The 21,810-nt window shown below is 40.5% G+C and overlaps 1 protein-coding gene across 1 annotated transcript in view; it reads left to right on the plus strand.

Moving 5' to 3' along the window:
* CSNK1D (casein kinase 1 delta) overlaps nucleotides 1–11,810 on the plus strand; it is a 61,757-nt gene extending 49,947 nt beyond the window's left edge. Inside the window, 1 exon segment of the mRNA XM_042449247.1 lies at nucleotides 9,651–11,810. Within this exon segment, the coding sequence (XP_042305181.1) occupies nucleotides 9,651–9,701 (51 nt within the window). The 3' untranslated portion in view covers nucleotides 9,702–11,810.
* The last annotated feature ends 10,000 nt before the right edge of the window (nucleotides 11,811–21,810 follow it).

Here is a 21,810-nt window from a genome sequence, read left to right on the forward strand (position 1 = left end):
AAATGGGACTACGTTTTCAGTACCAAAAAAGATTGGCCAGACCCTTGGCAAAACTGAATATTGCCTTCTCTTTCTGTGTGTAATGCCAACTGAAAAACTAAAGCTCTCACTCTCTTACAGCCTTTGGAAATCTGACCAAAATAAAACACAAATCTTTCCTTGTACTTTAAAAGAGTTTCCCTCTGAAATGGTTGCTTTGAGAGGTCTCGGCCCCTCCTGTGGGTGAAACACAGCCTACTTTCTGTTTATACATTGTCTGTAACTCAGCTAATAAATCCTAGCATCTTGTTTTAAATTTATGTTGGTGATTTTCATAATTTTAACCTAAACACAGTGACCTCTTCAAAAACTTAAAAGCACTTCAACATTATTTAATTACTGTATGTGAACTCTTATCTTGGCACCCATTAATTTTGTTATGTCTATATTAAATCCCAATAGTGATATATTGTGGGTCAGCATTAACTCTTTCTTTGGTGACCACTCTAGCAGGTCCACCAGGGGATGGGGTGTGAGTGGAGCCTACAGGGAGCGGAAAATTTGAAGTTGCTGCAAAGGAGGAAGTGCAGAAGGAAGAGCAAATGAGACAGAAAGCAGAAGATGATGAAGAAAGAAGAGTTAATAAAGAGCAGAGAAGTAGATTTAAAAGGAACATTTTACCTCTCAAATGTTTGAAGAGTGTGTGTGTGTGTGTGTGTGTGTGGTATTTAATAAAACTATTAAACCTCTAGGCCCTGCCAAATTCTTCCTTCAGCTGCAAATAATAGATGGCTTGGGCCAAGTGAAATGATTCTACACACATATTGACCAAGTATGAGATCAAATAAGGAGTTACAGAGGAGTGATGCTCCCTTAGTTTACTGTAGTCAGAGCCATTAAGTAGGGTGGATTACAGCTTTCTATATAGGTGAATAGAATGAAAGCCAGGGTGCCAACCAAAGGTTTGGTCAATAATTTTATCAACTTTGGAATCATGCTGATGACAGTTAAAAATCGTTTGGGACAGACACAGAGGAAGGAGTAATTTCAGGAATGGAGCAGGGTTTCTTAGGAAATAAAACAAATACACAAGGTACATCTAAACATCCATACAATTGGATTAACTTGATGTACTTGTTTTGAATTTGTTATGTGCCTTCAAATCATTTCTGACTTACGATGATAGTAAGTCTTTTTTGGGGGTAGGGGTTGTTCAGAGTAGGTTTGCCTTTGCCTTCCTCTAAAGCTGAGAGCATGTGACTTGTCCAAGGTTACCAGTGGGTATCATGACTGAATGGCGATTCAAGCCTTGGTCTCCAGAGTCATAGCTCACTGTTCAAACCACTACACCATACTGTCTCAATACCCTGACATAAAGCCCTTCAGAATACAGTCAGCCCTTGGTATCTGCGAGGAATCCGTTCCGGACCCCACCACCACCATGGATACCCAAATCCGTGGATGCTCAGGTTCCATTGGCCCCAATAGTGGCATGTGCACATGGCCGCATCACCATTGGGGACAACGGAACATCAATGGCAGTGTGGGCACATTCAAACTGCTGTGCCACCATTAGGGACAGCCCCTGTTGTTCCCAGTGGTAGCGCATGCACACAGCCACTCCGCCACTAGGGACAACAGAAGTTAATGTGCACACGCTGCCATGCAGGCTTGCCATCTGCAGATATTCAAATCTGGGTGGCAAGTCCGCACATACCGAGGGCTGACTATAAGTGAGGACTGTCATGACTGAATGTTGCTATAGCCTAGCCATCTTCTCTGACTTTCTGCTATTGTATATGTAGGAGGCTTGGGATTTTTGTATAGAGTCATTTGTGCCTTTGCTTTCCATTTAAAAAAGTGCTGTCTAGATACGGGTTTACTACTGCAGTGAGGAATAAGCTTTAGAGGCGTTACCATTGAAGTGCTGAAAGTGGGCAGCTCACTCCTGTTCACCGAAGGTAACAGTCTTAACACATACAGGGCCCATTTTATAGTTACAGCATTCCCCACCCCAAAAATTGGGCCTCCCAATAGTAGACTAAAGCTACCATCATCCCCGATTAACATAGGCAGTGGATAGGGGTGATAGAAGCTATGGTTCCAAAATAATCTGAGCATCAAGTGTCATGCACTGGTTGCAGAAACATGCCTACACCTGCTGCTTCAAGTAGCCTTCCCCACTCCATACCTTCTACCCATTGGGGGAAGGTGGGGAGCAATACAAGAAACAAATCTGCTGTTATGTCTGAACTCTCATGAAAAGTTAACAAGGCTTCCCCGCCCCCCTTTTCTGTTTGTGAATGGCAAGAGTGGGGCTTTTGTGAGGTGCATGCCATAGATGGCCTTCCAGAGTCATCCCAGGAACCATAGCCAGCATATCCTGTACTGTGAGATTCCCACCTGTGCTTTATAGGCTGGATTGGAACCACTCAGGTACCAAAATAAGCTCACAGAACAGTTTTCCTCTCCTTGGCATTCACACATAGTGTGCAGTAGAAGTGGACATGTAGCCAAATGCCCTACTGGCTTTGTAGGAGACTAGCAGCTGACAGTCAAGTGAGTACTTAGCATTTTAATATGTGAGCTTTCATGATGAAATCATTCATGACTTGTTGCTGCTATTTGAATTTCTTTACTTAGCAGTTCTCTATAGTTTTTAAAATTCTTTTGAAATTAGTTAACAAAATAACTTCATTTGTTTTCCTACGATTGCTATAATTTTCCTTCATGATAATAGGCAATATCCCAAATTTTCCTAATTGCATTTCAGAGATTCTGTCATCTTAGGAATTCTTTTCCTATGTTCTGTTTTCTAAGAATTATAGCACTGGAAGAGATAGGGGCTTGTGTGGGTAGATATTCATTGGAAAATGAAATGATGATGTACTAGAAGAGTATGTACACAGATATTCTTATTGTTGCATTAATAGCACAGAGATTTTCCAAATTTATTTGTGGATTGTTGGTATTTCAGGTTTACTCTTCTGTGTCAGGGATAGAGAACTGTATGGCTCTTCAGTTGTTGGAATACAACTCCCGTTACCCTTGACCAGTGGTCATGCTTGTTGGCGGCCAGTGTGGAGTGGAACAGTATCTAGATATCCACCGTATCTAGATATCAGGTTTCTCAGATCTGTTGTATGCACAAGAAGTACTGATCTGTCTTCCTTTTCCTAAAAACGGTTGAACCTTCCTTTCATTTCAAGACTAGTAGGATCATGCAACTTCATATATATTGGAAACCTTGGGCCCATTCACATTACAAAAAAAATCGGTTTTGAAACCGATTCAATCACGTGAAGTTCCTACTCACCCCGAATCTCACACAAGCGAATCCGGGGCTTGCACACCCGTTCCGTGGTAAATGGCCCCTAGCGCGGGTCTTTTGAAATCGGTGCAAATACCGTTTCTTTTTAAAAAAAACCCGGGTCCTGGGAATGAGAACTTTGGCCTCGATCACGATCGAGGCAAATTGAGGGAGGGATTTAGATCAGAGGGTGGGCAAAGGGCAAGGCATTTCCTCCCCTCATTGGAGGGGAGGGGGAGGAGGAAAGAGCCCTGGGCAGAAGGGAGCAAGGGAAGGCATTCTTTAGGAGCCTCTTTTCCCTGCATCCCCTGCCCAAAGCCCTCTGTCGCTGGGCATTCCTTCCCTTGCAGGAGGAAAAAATCAGGTCATGAACGGAGCTCATGTCAGGCAAACCCCCCCCCCCCCTTTTCAAATTCAAACAATTTTTTTTGAGCGCACATGCGCATGGTTTATATTCCAGAGGCAGATGGAGCTAGGCTTGCACTTGGATATCCTTGGATCTCCTTGCTTTCTGCAGAGGGAGAAGCTACAAATGTTGCAAACAATCAATGTTACATTTTTACCAATTTTTTTTGAGCAAATATGCGAATGATTTGTCTTCTTGAGCAGATACAGCAAGGGAAGCAAAGGGAAAGCTAATGTTGCTTTTAAAAGCAAAAAAAAAAAAAAGCATGGCAATCCCATCCTTTGCCTGGGACAGGGGCAGATCTGACCCAAAAGCCCACAGGTTTATTAAAAGAGAGAGAGAGAGGCATCTCTCTCCCTGCTTCAGCCGCTGAAACCCCTGTGCCTGGCTCTTTAAAAAGGGAGGACACTTCCCCCGATGCCCTGCAAACGTCACCATGACGATAGCTTGATTGGCAGCGGCCAATCTACAGAATGCATTCGATTTCTGTCAAAATGCATTCGATTTCAATTTGTAGTGGGCACTTGTTAACGGAGCGATTCGGGGGAGGGGCATCCGGATCATCCCAGTTCCCTCCATGTCTTTTACCCCAGTATGAATGGGGCCCTTGTGGGATCACCCAGTGCTCTTTCACTATTCTTCTGGTTTTTGTCTTTATATCCACTCCCACTCCATCCTTTTTCTTTCTTACTGTTCTTTCTCTCCTTGTGTCCTGGTATGCATTCAGCCTATCCATCTGTTCCCAGCCTCACACATTTTCAGACAGTAGGATTTATCGCTCCCTCTTCTGTTTGAATAGTTGTGGGAGTGGGGACTGCAGAAGGAAACACTATGTGGAACTAATTAGACATCCTATGGAAAAAATCAGAAGCCTGGCTGCACTTTCTTCTATGCTGGTTAGAAAAGTCTGTCATCTAGTGAGTGTCGTTGGTAACTAAATATTAATATTTTAAAAACAAAATAATCCTTAGGTATACATCCAAGGACTTCATACTAAGGTTTTCAAGGGTCTGAGTTACATGGTCTAGGTGCTGTGGCTGGCTGGAACAGACACTCCCTACCTGTTTTGTTGAATTTAGCATTTCTTGCAATGTAAGGAATATATTCAGAGATTAAACACTGTTTTGGTCTGATGCAACAGAGACGGAGTGACCCTTGCTAAGAGGATAGTTTTTGCTCTGCTAAGCAGTATCTGCTTAAGGAAGCAACACTGAGGTTTATGTAAGCATGAATGTCAATTGTGTGCCTCTGTTTATATATTTTAAAAGCCCGTTTTCGAGCCCCTAAAACCCCTCCAATTTTTTTTCCAAATGAAGAAATGTTTTTAACATGCTTTCCACACTCCTGGGGATTTGAGTACATTTGATCTCCTTTGGGTGGGGAGGGGGGGCTTTGGGCTATTGACATTTGCCAAAAAAAATGGGAGTGGAGTATACACCTTCAAGATCTTGTAGGGGGAATAGTGCAACCCCTGGGAATTGCCCAGCACAGCATAAAGGAAGGGAGGCATTCAGAATGAGTGTGTGTGTGTGTGTGTGTGTGTGTGTGTGTGTGTGTGTGAGAGAGAGAGAGAGAGAGAGAGAGACATAATAGTTATTAAAAGGTGATTCAACCAGAGTGAATGTAAAACACATAACATTTGTTCCCATTATATCCTGTAATTGGGAGAATGAGATGCTTTTGACTAATCCATGATACACAGAGAAATGTGAATCTCGCAAGTCTACAAGCTTATGCAAGGGAGATGTACATGTTTTACAGACAAGAATTGTAAAAGGGTGCTACTTCAGTTAAGTGTTTAGTTTTCAAGATAGTGTTTGCATGTTTGCGGATCATAGTCTGAGGATGCCAGATTAATCTTGAGCAGAACTTTGTGTTAATGAGAGATGAGGGCTTTCTTCTGTTACGAAGAGGTGAAAATGCACTGCAAGGTAGTTACTATGCCAAAGGAAAATGTTTTTTTGAATCAGTGGCCATTACTGACTAGAAACCAGTTACAGTGATTACCCTTTTGAGCTGAGAGTTTCTTGAACATAGGTGCTTCCAAAAAATACAGTGGCTGCCATCTGTTGCTGAAGCAGCATACGTCTGCCAAAACACATTCCGTCAAACTGTGAGGCTGTCAACTTTGTGGGGACTTCTGATCAGTGAAGGACTAGCGACTGTGAGGCATCTGAAGTGAACACTCTTCCAAATGAAAAGCAGCTCCAGATAATTTGAAATCATATACTGGACAGTGGAATTGTTACAAATGGCTGTCTTTTCCCCCCCACCTCAGAATAGCATTCCCTTCGAACACCATGGCAAGTAGCTGCTCGTCTCCTTCTCGTTGGAAAGCAGCACTGGGTGAGTCCCTTCTCGCTAGACACCAGCATGGTGGGTGGGGTTGGACTAACTCCTGTGGGGACTTCAAATTGGGAGGCTTTTCATGTTCATTCTGCACTTTATTTCCTACCACTTTGCAGATGACATAGCATTAGGTGTGCTTCAAATTAATTAAAATATCCCCCCCCCCCAAAAAAAAACACCAACCTGCTAATTTCACTAGTATAAGAGAAACCAGATAGGATATACAGTGAACCCTTATTATATGCTGGGATTTGGTTCCAAGTTCCCCTGTGGATAACAAAATCCGTGGATGCTCAAGTCCCATTAAATATAACGACATAGCAAAACGGTGTCCCTTATAAAAAATGGAAAATCAAGGTTTGATATTTGAAATTTATACTTTTTTTTTTTTTAACATTTTCAAACCGTGGATGCTTGAATCCATGTATAAAAAATAAGTTTATAGGAAGGGCCGACTGTGCTACAGCTGACATACAGAGTAGCTTATGGTATCATAATAGAACACTTTGGTGTTTTATGTGGCTTTTTTTTCCTTACACATTGCTCATTTCCTCATAAGAAAGTATGTACATTGTCAGACTGAGTTGCTTTTGCATGCCCTTTAAGAGGGCCTGGATAGTTTGTGAACTGTATAACAAAATTACTATGTTTGCAACCCCCAGTTTGCTATTGGCTAGATATTTGCATATTCCCTTAATAATAGATGGTTATGTCTTGTATAAAGCCTACATTCCTAGGTACATTATTCTAGAGTGAATTATAGTAGCTCAGGAATATAGGGTGCATTGCCTTCCATATGTTGTTGAACTCCCAACTCACATCAACCCTAGACAGCATGTATAGTGGTGAGGGAGTTGCAGTTTATCAGTGTTTTGGGAAGTTACATGTACCCCATCCCTGCACTTTTTTTTCCTGCACATTCGCAGCCTACCAGTAAATTTGCAAGAAATATTAAACACCTTAAGATTAAATAATAAAGGGAACATACACTTTAAAAAGAGAGAATTTGTTACCATATACAGAAACATTGCATGGTATACAATGAAATCAATCATATTCTCACAGCTACAGATCTTGAAATACCTTATTACTTAATCAGGCAATGATATAATCATTCATGAGCTCCAGCACTGTAAAATGTGAACACTAAGATTATTATTGTTGCCTGGTTTAAATATGATTTACCTCAGGGTGTGAGTAGTGCAAAACATTAATACAGCCCTTGTTCTCTGCCCTTTCCCACAAACAGCCAAAGATTAAAAAAACATTTTCAAAACTGATAATGATACTGGGAAGGTGTGCCTGTGGACTCTTTACAGGGGACTCTTAAATGCCTTTGTTCACAGTAAATGAATGAATGTCTGTGATAGCTGCAGTTCTAAAGTTTATCAGTTGATCTTTCTTTATGTCTTGACAGTCAATAGGGACTTCACGGGAGCCTGTGGGGCAGTCTGTAGCTTGTGACCAATCTTAAGCATTTTAGAAGCTATTCCTTTGGCTTTTTCAAACTGTAGAGTCTTGTTCCTTTGATTCTGTTTTTGGGCATTCTCCCTCTCCCTGCCATTGATAAAGCTACATGCCACACTAATTCTCCTGTTGGTGCAGAAGCACTCTTACTCCTCTTCACTGCTTTGCGGTTTGTCTGACTCCACAGCTCTTTACTTTGTCAATTACATTAGCAAACTGATTATCCACATGAATCAGATCACTTGGATAATCCAGCTGTGCAGAATTTCAGTTGAGTGCAAGGATTCTCTTCTGAAGCACCTTCAGTGTCGGGGGTCACAATGGGCTGTGCTAAATGGAGACTTGCTTCCATTTGTCAGAGTGGGAGACCCAATTAAAAAGGCAGTATCACAAGAGAATATGTAGAAAATCTGCCTTTGTGCTGGGGTGAGGCAATGTGTATTGGGAGTAGGCAAAAGTTGTTAAACTGTAGTTCCCATCAGCCCTAGTTGTTATAACCTATGGTGAGGCATGATGAGATTCATAGTCTAGTCTCTGCAGAGTCACACATTCCTTGCTGTGTGCTCTGGGAGAGACTAAGACTAGGACAGGAATAGGATGCAGTCTATGCAGTTGGCAAACTTGGAAGTAGACATTCAGCCAACTGACTTCCAGTTAGCTTCTTATGGATGTTTCTCCCTGTAGTATGAATGGGATTAAAATTTAAGGGAGGGAATATACCCTTGTGTGGCAAGATCAACATTTGAGTAGCTGAAATTGGAAGTTGTCAAAGCTGTTATATAAACTGCAGATAGGAGAGTTGAGTCACCTGCTGTTAAATACCATTCCTGTTTGTAAACAGTGGAATTTTGAGAAAAGAACTGCAGAAGTCAGTCCGCTATTAAGGTGCTTGTTTATAATAATTAACCTCTTTTTGCATGTGAAAACATTGTTGCTGCTGCAGTTAATACTTAAGACCAGGTCCTGTGAACTGTGCATTGGAAGACTAGTCTTGGTTCTCCCATGTGAAGACAAAATTGCAAAAGCTAGCAGTATCTCATATTAGTTAAGATATTTTGCTCATCTAATATAGTTTTATGGCTGCTTGAATATCATCTGACTGCAGAATGGGGCCTGCTCCAGCTTGCTAGGGATAGATCTTTTTCCCCCCATTCTTGCTTTTGTACAAGTTGCTGCTCATTTTTTTTTGTCAGGTTGGCTATGTGGTGGGTGGGTGTGGGTATCCTTTAGCCCACTAAAACTATTTTATATACCTTGCTTATGTGAACAATGGAGTGCAAAATATTGTCATTCCATGCTTTCTCAGTCACTTTAAGCTGAATAGCATTTTCCTTCTCTTGGATATTTTTGAGAGAGGAAGTGGAAGCAAGTCCAGTTCATATTAATCAAACCCCTGCCTCTCATTCTCCAGTTGAGAAGCTGGGGGATCATTGTTGAATTTGTAAGCACCTGATGACACATTGAAGATGAAAAATACCATTGTAATAAAGGAGGGCATTTTTTTCAGAAATTATTCCTGCCCTTAGTTATTCAGAAGCCTTCAGAAACACGGCCAGCAACAACTACTAGATACTGAAGTGCACCTAATCCTTATTTAGGCATTTTTGTAGGGATAGACAATGCATTGCCAGATTTGGCACAATTTTCTGATTGCAGAGTTCATGGGACCTCGCTTAACACTGCATTTGCATATGAAAAGATATTGTAGAACATGTTCAAAACAATGTCACTGTTAAAATACCAATTTCTTTTTGGTAACACTTGCATTGATCACCTTGCCTCTTGATTTGGGTTTCATTACTGATTCAGAAACTAACCTGAATCATCTGATCTATTCTTTTTGCCAGCATGTGCTTTTTTCCTTCATTCTTCATACTATTTCTCCTTGCTCATGAGGTGCCTTTGTTGCCTTAACCTTACTGCAGAAGGAAAATGCCTTTTATCATGGGTGCCACAGGTGGGTGCAACATGGATTCTGTTGGAACGCAGTTTTGTGCATTTACATTTCAATCTCCTGAAATGGATGCATCAACTCGGTTATATTTATGAGACGTGGCTGAGATTACTTAATGGATCCATTTGTTTGTCATTACAGTAGATCTGGGCTGATATTGATACTTTATTCTTTGGCTTCAATAGATTCCTGCTCTGGCAACGACCAGTGTGCTCCAGTCTGCTGTGCATCGGTGAAACAGTGTTGCCATTGAGAGGCAGATAATGCATGGCTGATCTCCTATGTTACCAATGGCTTTTACTAGCAAATCTACCCCAAACTAGAGCAGAAGACATAATTACAACTGGATCTCTCCTTGCCACTTACTGAGGATACTTGCAGGAACACGGACAGAATCCAGCAGCTGCCACTACAAGAGGCTTTGGCCAGAAACCTGATAACCTTATGTGAACTCTTGCAACAGGGCTGGAAAAGGAAGAGACGGTTTACAGCATTAACCGCCTGTTATTTAATAGCCATTTCAGTTCTCCCTCCACAGGCGGCAGCCTTTACCCCCTTTTTATTGTTCTACTGTAACTGTAAATCTTTTACTTCGTTTAAAAAAGTTTTGTATTCATTTTGCTAAGATTATGGGCTTAACTCTGTAAAGAATTCAGTCTCGCCTTTTGTCTGATTTGAAACCTATATAGAAATGTGAACAATCCTGAAATTTACAGCAAAACACAAAAGACTTGAAATTTATTGTAAACTTAAGTCAGGCAGGGAATGTGTAAATTGAATTAGAATAGTCAGCTTTTATTTTTCACTGTTACTTTTGTATGGTCCCATTCTACAGAAGAGGAGGAGAAAGGATGTTCTCAAGGGTTGCTTTAAAAAAAAATTATTTTGCATTTGACTGTCTCGTTTTTCCATTTTTTTCCCTTTCAATGAAATCTTCATGTAGTACAGAAACTTTTTTAATGTTTTAGTCTCTAGGACTGTCCAGGAAAGAGCAGGAGATATTTTGAAGAAACACCAGTAGAGGTAATAAAAATCCTTCATAGACTCTGAAGATAAGAAATCAAAGCTCTAAATTTTAGCTTCAAAATCTATTCAGGAAGTTTTAAATATCGAATGTACAATATCTGCTGTCCTTTGTTCATGTGGAGGAGTTTATGTGAGAGATAGGATCCATAGTCTCAGTTTGGTTTTTGGCACAGATGCCAATGAAATCTGCTCCCACTGCAGTGTGAGTAGTGTTGTAGTAGGTGTGCTTCTTTTGAGTATGCCGAGAATTGCAAGTGCTTATAGCCTGCTGTGTTATGCCAAGGTTCAGGGCTACAAAATGTTCCTGCTGCAAGATGCCAAGACTTGAGATCATTCAAGCTTGTTGAATTCTTTAATATTAATGTGTGCAAGTTTGGAACAGCTGGCCTTCAGCTGAAGATACACTTATGTAATGGCCAAAACACTTACTTTAGCAAACAAGTGTGCCAGCTATAGATATGGAAGAATCTTTGTTTTTCCTGAGCAATATATTTATCCCTTTGTAACCTGGGAAAGTGGAAGGCATGTGAATCATACCAAATACCACTCAAAACAACATCAGTCCCATTTTGGGAGTGAAGATGCAATACATAGATGTGTTGTGTTGATGCTTTTTAATCAAGAAGCGTGAAATTCTTGCCTCCTTGGAAACTTGGTGGCTAATTTAACTCCATGGTTTTCCTTTTTTGTTTGTTTAATTGCAAGATTTTCTTTTTTTTAATCGTTCCAAAGGTTTGTCACTTCTTTTTTAGTTTTGTGGATTTGAGGATATGAACAATCTTGTCCTTTAAAAAAAAACAACCACGACATTAACCAAGTGTTTATTTAAATTGAAGGTCTCATTTGTTGCAGCCTATGTTTGGGAGAGTGCAATGGGAATGTTTTTAATGTTGGTCCATGAAGAATTTTGAATAATTGTATCACTTGGTTACTATAGATGTTGGTTCTTCGGGCATGTGCACTTCCATTTTGTACAGTTCTTCACTTCCGTGTGCTTTCTTTGTAAATACCTGTGGTCGATGATGTAATGTTAGAGACTTACAAAGACAGCCTCTTCTTCTCTATATATATCTGGAACCTTCAATAGCTGTACTATACTTTAAAAGTTGACTGATGCAAATTTCTCAACTTGTACTTGGTTGTGGGCAGTCCTTGCCCTTCCATTATAGTTAAATCCCACCATCACCTACTGAAAATATAGTTAGAATGTCTCTATAAACCTGTGTACTGGTAACAGATATCTCAGAACACCTCATTTGTATTACCACTGTATTTGTGTACTTTAATAATTGTGTAAATAAATTCATAAGAACTTCTAACCTTTTCTGCTATATATTTGCATGTTTAATGGGTTTTCTACATATAAAACAGGACACATTTGTACAGAACAACTAAATATTTAAGATAAGACTATTCTAACTGTTCTTTTGGTAGAATTAATATTACAGAGGTCTTATAGCTTAGTTTTTTTAGAGACTCTGTCCTGTCCCCACATTTTTGTTTTTGTATGTTTATCAATCAAGATGGTAGCTGTCAGTAGGTGTAAAACTGTGTTGTAATATGAAGATTCCAAAGCCAGAAATGTACAGTGAGAGGCTAGACAGTGTCCAGAGATGAGGCTAGTCATAATGAGGTCATACAGCTTTTAGAAGTAGCCTCTGTTTGAATTACTCCAGAAGTGGCAAGACAGATCTACATAATACAAAAGATCCATGCACATTGCTATCATTACACAAAAGGTTGGCTAGGCTAGACAAAAGGGAACCCTGCATACTCAGGATGGTTATATAGCACCATTGCTATCAACACTTGTGTTCTACATTGACTCATTTGGCCTTTCAGAGAGTAAGATAACCAAGAAGATATTATTCACCTATCAGTAGGCTGGCCAGTAGAAGCCAAACATGTATGCTGAGTGAATGAATCACTTAAAAATAACAAACACTGAAAATAACAAAGTCTTCCATTTCTTCTTAAATATTCCCCAAACCTAGAAACCTTGAATCTAGTCTGCTTAACTATCTGCCTGGATGGTTTCAGATGGTGTTGGCACCTCCTGAAACTGCTCTCCTAAAACTCCAAAAGCTCTCCTTAGTACAAGATGATATAGCTACAATATGCACACTATTGACCTGCTGTTGTCCTCAAAGAATCAGCTAAACTGTCTCAGGATGTTTCCATGCTCAAAAATCTATGAAAGAGACAATGAAGAGTTCCTCCAGAAAGTCATCGAGGAGAGCATTGGTCTGTATTTTGTATGGGAATAAAAACCCCATACCTCCAGCCTATGGTGACAGGTCCACATATTGGGATGTGGAGAATCCTCTGCCTTCCTGGCATGTCCTGAAATCGGTTCAGCAAACAGTAGTTCCCACTATGTTTGCACCAGTTTCAAGAATCAGTGCAGGAAACCACAGCCATGGCTTTCCCACCATGCCTCCCTCGATTTCTCCTGGCCATACCGGTAGGCCGGGGGCGGAGAAGACGCCGGGGTGAAAGGAGAGAGGCAGGCTGGGAGGATGGAGGACTGGAAGGAGCAGGCATAAAGGTATGGCCAAGAGGCCAGGGAAGCTGCTGCCAGTGGGAACCAGGGCGGATTTGAATCCACCGGGTTCCCACATGGGCTGAATCGATTTATTTCTAAATAAATCGATAAAGCCCCCAAAACACCCCATTGTCTTTTTGATATGGGTTAAATGGGTAAAAACCATGGCCCTCCCTTTCTGAATCGCTTCAGTGATTGAAATTAAGTGGGAACCATGGTGGTTTAAACCAAATCATTTGGAATCATGATCCGGTTTAAACCATAGTGGAAACAAGGCCCAGGTCTTAAATCAAGCCTTATATTCCTGCTCCAGCTTTTCCAATGCCTTGAAAGATTGGAACTGGTTTCTTTAATCGTCTTCCCAGATGAAACATTTCAGAAGGTGCTGGCACCCCTGGAACTGCCCTGCTGCAGCTTTGGGACTCCTTCCTTGTTTGAGATTGCCTATAGCTTTCTGTTGTCCTCAAAAACTGAACTTTTTGGAAGCTGTTAATGTGCTCAGGAATCTAAAAGATGGACTATGAGGAGAAATGAGGTCTTACAAAGAGTAAGAATGCCTTTGATCTTCCTTTCACGAAAACAAAAATTCCTCACCTCCATAGTGGCAAGCCCACTTCTGCTGGGGCCAAAACAGTGTTTCCTGGATTTTAAAAAACAAACAAAACTAAAACACTGACCGGAGTGTGTTTTCTCTCCTAATTCAAGTTGAAGGTACCTTTATTTTTGCTATGAAGTGGATAGAAAAAGAAGGCCTACTAGAGGAATTTTATCCCTTTCTATGCATGCTACTGCTTTGGGTATATCACCTCACAGGAAGGTTTACTGTGCTGCCTGGAAGAAGGCTACATCAATAGCAGAATAGCTTTCTACATGACAAGAGTGTGACTGAAATAAGGCAAGACCAGAACTGTGAATTACATTGAGCTGCAACAGGCTTTCACTTCATAGACGTCACAGCTGTTATTTAAAACTTTCCTATCTCTGGCAACAAGGAAAAAATCTTTTGACATTTTTTTTCAGAGACATACCCCAAAGTCTGAATGGTTATTGCTTACCAAGAAAATGAAGCTATTACAACAATTTCTTGTGGTGTTGCCATGAAATTCATTTGCTCACTGCATTTTACCAGCTCAGCATCATATAAAGTGGAAAAAAGGGGAGGTGGCTAATATGATGTGTAAACTTTCTATACTTTTATAGTAACAGATGTCCAATCTCTTCAACCCACCAATTTTTATTTCTCCCTGATCTCCACGAAAATTGCTTTGCTACACCCCTGTGTAGTCGATTGTAAAGAATGCCAGAAGTGGCCATCCAACATTTGAAGGCTCATTTCTTTCCTAGATCTTGGCAGTTTTGGCCAGGGAAACCTAGTAAACATCCAGTTCCAGCAATGGATTGCCCAAATGAGCATGGACAAATCAGAAGTAAATCTTTTTTATTTATGTGTGTGTGTATTATTTATCTCATTATTATTATTATTATTATTATTAACCTTTATTTATGAAGCGCTGTAAATTTACACAGCGCTGTACATGCAATCTTTTTAGTTAGACGGTTCCCTGCCCTCGGGCTTACAATCTAAAAAGACATGACACAGAAGGAGAAGGGAGTGGTGGAGGGAGAGGGTAAGAGGTCCAGCAGTTCCTCTCTACCTCCGAGGTCTGGACCAAGGCAGATGGACTGGAGGGAGGGCTTGGCTTCAAAATGGAAGGTTAATCTTCATCCAGGGAAAATACATACTCTCAAGTAGGATAATACATATACAATACATAGCAATACAGGAAATGGTTTGATAAACAGGCACTAAAAGAACATCAGATGGTAAGCGACAATTATGCAATGCCTGGGAAGGCTTCTCTGAACAGGATGGTTTTCAACTCCGTTTTGAAGCTAGTTAAAGAAGTGATGGCTCTTGCTTGTGGGGGAAGAAGGTTCCAGGAGTGACGGGCAGCAAGTGAAAAGGGGCGAATCCGGGATGGGGCAGAGGAAATCCTGGGCTGAGACAGCAGACCTTGACTACCAGAACAGAGGGCCCTGGTGGGAAGGTGAGGAGAAAGAAGGTCTGATAAGTAAGGAGGGGCCAGTCCATGGAGGGCTTTAAATGTCGACAGCAGGAGCTTATACTGAATGCGGAAGGGGAGAGGGAGCCAGTGAAGGGATGCCAACACAGGAGAGATGTGGTCAGAGCGGTGGGTGGAAGTGATAATGCGTGCAGCTGAATGCTGGACAGAGATTAAAGGACGGAGGTGAGAAAGAGGAAGCCCAGCCAGGAGGACGTTACAGTAATCAAGTCGTGAGATCACTAGGGCATGGACCAGGATCTTGGCAGTAGAGGCAGAGAGATATGGTCGGATTTTGGCAATATTGTACAAAAAGAATCTACAAGCCTTGGCTGTGGTCTGGATCTGAGGGATACACGACAGAGAAGAGTCAAAGATAAAGCCAAGACTGCGGGCTTGCTGGACTGGTTGAATAGAAATGTTGTTCACAGAGACAGAAAAAGAGTGTTGAAGGGTGGGCTTAGGAGGAAAGACAAGAAGCTCCGTCTTGGACATGTTGAGCTTCAAACGCCGATGGCGCATCCACTGCGAGACAGCTGTGAGGCAGGACGAGACTTGCTGTTGAAGCCTTGGAGAAAGGTCAGGGGTGGAAAGATACAACTGGGTGTCATCAGCATACAGATGGTAGGAAAAACCAAAAGAGCTAATGAGTTTTCCTAAGGACAGTGTGTAGAGAGAAAACAGAAGGGGACCCAGAACAGAGCCCTGGGGAACTCCAACAGATAAGGGAACAGGAGAAGAAGTCTGACCCCCTGCAACTACTGCAAAAGATCTGCCAGACAAGTAAGATCTAAACCAGTCAAGAACAGAGTCTGAGAACCCAAGCTCAGAAAGTATATTAACTAGAAGGGAGTGATCAACGGTGTCAAAGGCTGCAGACAAATCGAGAAGGATGAGAACAGAGTAGAGGCCATTAGCCTTGGCCTGTAAAAGGTCATTCGAGATCTTAGTGAGAGCTGTATCTGTGGAATGCCTTGGGTGGAAACCAGACTGAAAGGGATCAAGGATGGAGTTGGTTTCAAGAAACTCAAGACAGCACGAATAAACAACCCGTTCCAAAACCTTAGAAAGAAAGGGGAGAAGAGAAATCGGACGATAGCTAGACAAAGAGGAGGGGTCAAGAGAAGGTTTTTTCAGAATTGGGGAAATGAGAGCATGTTTGAAGTCCGACGGGAAGGAGCCTGTAGAGAGAGAGAGATTGAAGATATGGAGAAGCGAGGGCAGGAAGGAGGGAGCTATAGAGATTAGAAGACGAGTAGGAATTGGATCAAGAGGACAGGTATTTATTTTGTTACATTCTGTCTTCTTGTTCCTCCAAAGAGCTCACAATCACATGAGTAGGATATATTCTGTTTTATCCTCACGATGCTGGTTAGACACAGAGAGATTCAGACCCCATCATTGGGTGATCTGGCTCTGGTCGTCTTTGTCCAAGTCTGGCCATCAGTTCACCATATCAAGATGCTATATAAACCAGCCTTCAAGATAAGTGCAAAATTATTAGTCTGAAGACATTTACTTGCCTACTTTGGGCTGGCAGAGAGAGGGATAGAGGGTTCATTGTCTCCCGATAGCACTTGCTGTATTTCTAGGCAGTGTGCAAAGGAATAGGCTTTCCTTCTTGTTGCTCCATTTGATTTCAAGGCTGAGTACCTCAGGGAAGGAAAAAGCAATCCTCCACCAGTATGACCATTTGCCTGTGGACAATATCTTGGCTTACCAGGTAAGTGCTTAAATATAAATATAAATCTGCTATATTAGTTACCTTGAACATAATTTTGTAAATTTGGATTAAGCTTTTTGTACTAATCTGCAGAGGTCATATTTTATAGGTTACTGTTCTAAGGGTGTAACTTGGAACTGAGGCTACATCTGCACTGAAGAAATAATCCAGTCTAGCACCACTTTACCATTCATGGCTCCACGTTATGGAGTTCTGGGAACTGTAGCTTTGTGAGACATTTAGCCTTCTCTGTCAGTGAGCTCTGGTGCCATAAAAAACTTTAAATCCCAGTAGTCCATAGCATTGAGCCATGGCAGCTAAAATGGTATCATATCAAACTGGATTGTTTCTGCAGTATGGATGCAGCTTGAATCAAGACCGTTCTACCTGACACACAAAAAAATAACAGTGCTCCTGCCCCATTCTATGTACAAAAGCTAATTGGACTGGTAATTGAATTTCTCTTCAACACTCACAATGAGACAGTGTCATCCACATCTCGAAGCAGCAAATAGATTAGGAGGTTCAGGACCGGTGCATACCTCACTTTTCCAGTGCTTTCCAATGTTTTGCTGCTACCGTCCAGTATCAGCCACTTGAAGCAACCACATTATTTTGCATCATGGCACCATTCCTGGCGCAACTTATTCTGTCATTGATAGAATCAAGTCCTACTCCCTACTTAATACAGGAACCGTAGCTAAGCTAGAGCATCCCTAGCAGGTAGCTGTCCAGCCGGTTTTCAAAGACAACCAGAAGAAAAAGACCCCACCTCCTCTCTAGGTAGTTTGTTCCATTCCTGAATCACTCTTATGGTCAAAAGGTTCCTTCTAATGTTCAATTGAAATCTAACTCCCTGTAATTTCAAACCATTAGACTTGATCCTACCCTCTGGCACAACACTGAACAAGCCTGTCCCCTTCTTTCTGTGGCAGCCCTTGTGTGTTTAAAGAGTGCAAACATGTCACCCCTTAGTGTTCTCTTCACTAGACATGAACATGCCCAGCTCCTTCAGCCTTTCCTATGTTTTGTTCTCCATAACGCCTTACCATCCTTGTTATCCTTCTCTGAACTAGGTGCTGATGCTCCTACTTGACCTTTACAGAGTTGACTCAGGGTTGTTAGAGAGTGGCCCCACTGTTTCTTTGCAATAAAGGGCTTCTATGTTACATATTTTTCATAAAAGTGCCAAAAACTGGGCATTGTTTCTTCAGTTGCTCTTCAAACTACTTCGCTGTGATGCCTGTAAATAGCTGGGACATTTTGCTTTAAGAATGAATCAATATTAGCAATACATAGCTAGCGTAAAATGTAAGTCTGACTGCACTGAAAACAAAGTGAGAATGCTGCAGCCCTCCATATTGTTGGACTGCAGCTCTGAACATTATTCGCCACTGCCTCTGCTGGCTAGGATTTTGGAATCCAACTGTTTCCAGAGGGCTACAAAATTACTATTTCTGGCTTAAAGATCAGTGAAGACATTTCTTCAAAACACACTCAACTGTAGAGAAGAAAACCATTATTCATTTCTAGAGTTCCAAGTTATTTTGCTTGAGGTTTATTGCATGGATTCTTTGTTAATTTGCGTTGCACAGAAGCTATCACCATCTGCCCTCCATTTAATTCACACTCATTCATTATTCAGCCATCATACAGCAAAGCTTGCCTGTTATTTTATCCTAATAGTACTCTACCATATGGTCAGATGCTCAAAATAAACAAAAGCAAAAATCTAGCTTTAACCTAGTTCTGGGTAATCCTAAAGTTCTTAATTCTGCAACAAAAAACTAGTTTCTGGACTTTAATGTAGTGCATATATATTTAAGAATAGATTAATTTGCCACCACATATGCTTGACAGTTTAAAAACATGGACTTTATTCTCAAATTTTTTACAAGAATTGTCCACTGTGTTTTTCTTAAAGTTCAGTTGTTCCTTTTGTATGTAATGTGACTTACCTTAATGCCTTTACAACAAGGGTGGGAAACATTGTGACCCTGCAGATGTTAATGACTACAGCCCCTATCACTCTTGCCAGCATGGTCATCAAGGAAGGGGATTTACAGTCTAGCAACATCAGGAGAGAAGACATATTCCCTACCACTTCTCTACATGCTCCTGCAAAGGTGTTTGTGTTGCAGTGTCTTACTGTAAAATCCAGATGGCCTACAGCCCACCATTTGGTGTGCTGATCAACAAAAATTCATTATTTCATTCATTGGATTTATATTTTGCCTTTCTCCCAAAATAGGATTCAAGGTGGCTTACAATAATTTTAAAAGGATTCAACTAAAACATTAATTACAAAGGTTAAAAATAATCAAATAATTTGAGTATTAAAACATAACAGTTAAAAACATAGCAGAGTAAAAATCATTTTTTGAAAATTAAAAACATTAAAAGATTTTGAATTACCAAAACATGCAGCCTTTCAGGAATGCCAACATCTGTTCTGGTAGCATATGATGCTACACAGCATATTTGCTGTTTTGTGCTGCTTAGGTTATGAGTGATCTTGCATGAGAAACATTTTAAAAGAAATTATTTTTTTTCAGTTGCCACTCACTGTAACGTATGTTTGCATTGAAATACATAATGGAGTTTCATTACCAACCCCCCCCCCCAAAAAAAAAACAAAAAAATGGTGCTGATAAATCAAAAAGAACATGCTGTCTTCTCTAAGCTAAATAGTCTTTTCCATTATGATCATACTCTTGATGACACTGGAACAATTCTCCTTTCTGATAAAATAGAATTATTGAGAACAGACAGAATAAAAGGCTTGGCCAGAATCAGGCTCTATTGCCTTTTCTATCATTTTAGGAAAAGATCAGAAAATGTACAGGAAATCTATGATAGGATTAACTCTTTCCCACCTTGCCTTTCCCCCAGTTTTAAATCCTTCCACAAAAGCTGTGAGTTGCCCTGCAAAAAAAATTAGGTTATCACAGTTGCTTTCTGTACCTTCTCAGAGGCACTATCTATTTTTGATCCATTGCTTTAAACCTTGTATGAAATACAGTATAGGCCCGATAAAAGTTAGTTGCTGACTCACTGAACAGACCAGAAGAACATCATTTCTATGATGTATCTCTTGAGGCAACAATACTGACAAGAGAATAAATAACTTTATTCACTATGGTTGCAACAGTTCACTAGAAAAGCATACATCCAAATTACATTGACACCCACATATTATTACATTAAAGTGCATTTACATGAAAGCAGGGACAAAAGTGACTTCGCTTGCCTCCAACCTGTTAACAAGCACGCACTCATATGCAGCAATATGTTGACACACATACAGACTCACCCACACAATGACAACTGGTACTGACAAATTCTGCACCTAATAATTGTAGCACACAAGAGCTTTGTTCTCCTGGAAACTCTATCACAACTACCTTGCAGTTGTGCACTGCAGTTACTTGCACTCTGAGAAGAAAGAAGGCAAACATTTTGTGATTTTGTCACATGGTAATGACGGTTGAAGGGGGCTAGTTTTGTTAACAACAAAAAGAGTTGCATAGACTGGGTAGAACAGCATAGATGGCAATTATATAAATGGGACCCAATGGAATATATCAGTCTGAATGATGTTGCTCACCCCCACCCTGTCATATTCTAGCAGGCAAGTTAAATTGCTGAATAGCAAGTATGTATTGAAGGGAAAGAAACAACGCTCTTGGTCACTGCTTAAAATATGTTGATTATTTCAATATATTTGGTTCAACTGCTTTCATTCATGCTCTGAGTAGATTAAAACTATACATTTAAATATAATATTTCAAAATCATAAAAATAATGCTGCAATTTTACTTTCTGTAACAGGTAATTCATGTTAGTTGCTTGCCCGTTATGGAAAATCCAGATGCCTGATTCCAGCAATTGTATGGGAATATCAACAAACAACAGAGTTTTCCCTGAACAGATTGTCTCCCCACTTAATTTTAGGAGGGAATGCTGGTCTGCTCTGCATTCCTTTATACACATGGCTTTGTTGCATCATTTGAAATGACTGAAAACCTTGGTCTGTTCAAAAAAATAGAGATGTACACTTGAGTACATACAGGTCTTTAGATCAAGGTTTGTGTATCTGTCAGCTGGTGCAGCTCATTTTCTTTTGTGAACACATATGCCTTGTACTGCAATGACACATGTGCACACACATATATATTTACATACATATCTTATATAAAAACAGGAGGGAACAAGAGAGAAGATCATCAAATAGAATAGTCAACCATTATTTGGCAGTAAGCCAGTGCTCAAACTTGCAAGTACTCAACCACAGCAAGAGGTAAGATTCTTTCATCCTTCACAGTTCTCAAAGGAACTGTGAAAACATTGACAATTGTCCTTTAATGCATAGATTTTTCAAATAGCAATTTTTCATACAGAGATTTTGGCCCAAGTGAAGGAACTCAAAGATGAATGTATTCAATATGATGATGCCTTTATTTTTTTAAAAAAGTGTGTGTGTGTGGGGGGGGGTTACGAAAATTTGAACAGTCTTCTGCCTTGAAAAGAAATTAGTGAAGCTGAAATGCAATCCATGTCCTATTTCACTTGAAGAAATTTTCCCAGGAAGAAAGTAACTCCTTCCTCCTTCCTCCTTTCATGTCTATAATTTTTGCAATAGTGTAATTTATCACCTAGTTTAATGTATGCTCCCACTAAATTTTAATTGGTAGAAGCCTTGGAATGCTGGAGAGAAAGGGAACAGTATTTCTCTAGCATTTGCAACTGCTGTAAGAATACTCCCATAAAGTCTCAGAAACCACACACCACTGCATCCAGCTTCCCATTTCTTGTCTCCCTTCTCTCTGCCCCTTTCTCTTCTTTTCTAGGCATGTACAGAGCAAAAGAACCTCATTTTACATTATTTTTATATACAGTAACCTACTCACCATCTGAAAAATAGCTTTTGAAACAGTAGGGAAGTTGTTAATGTGCTTCCTCCTATATACCGTATTAGCCAAATCAGT

Source organism: Sceloporus undulatus, chromosome 2 (assembly GCF_019175285.1).
Source record: "Sceloporus undulatus isolate JIND9_A2432 ecotype Alabama chromosome 2, SceUnd_v1.1, whole genome shotgun sequence".
Lineage (NCBI taxonomy): Eukaryota > Metazoa > Chordata > Lepidosauria > Squamata > Phrynosomatidae > Sceloporus > Sceloporus undulatus.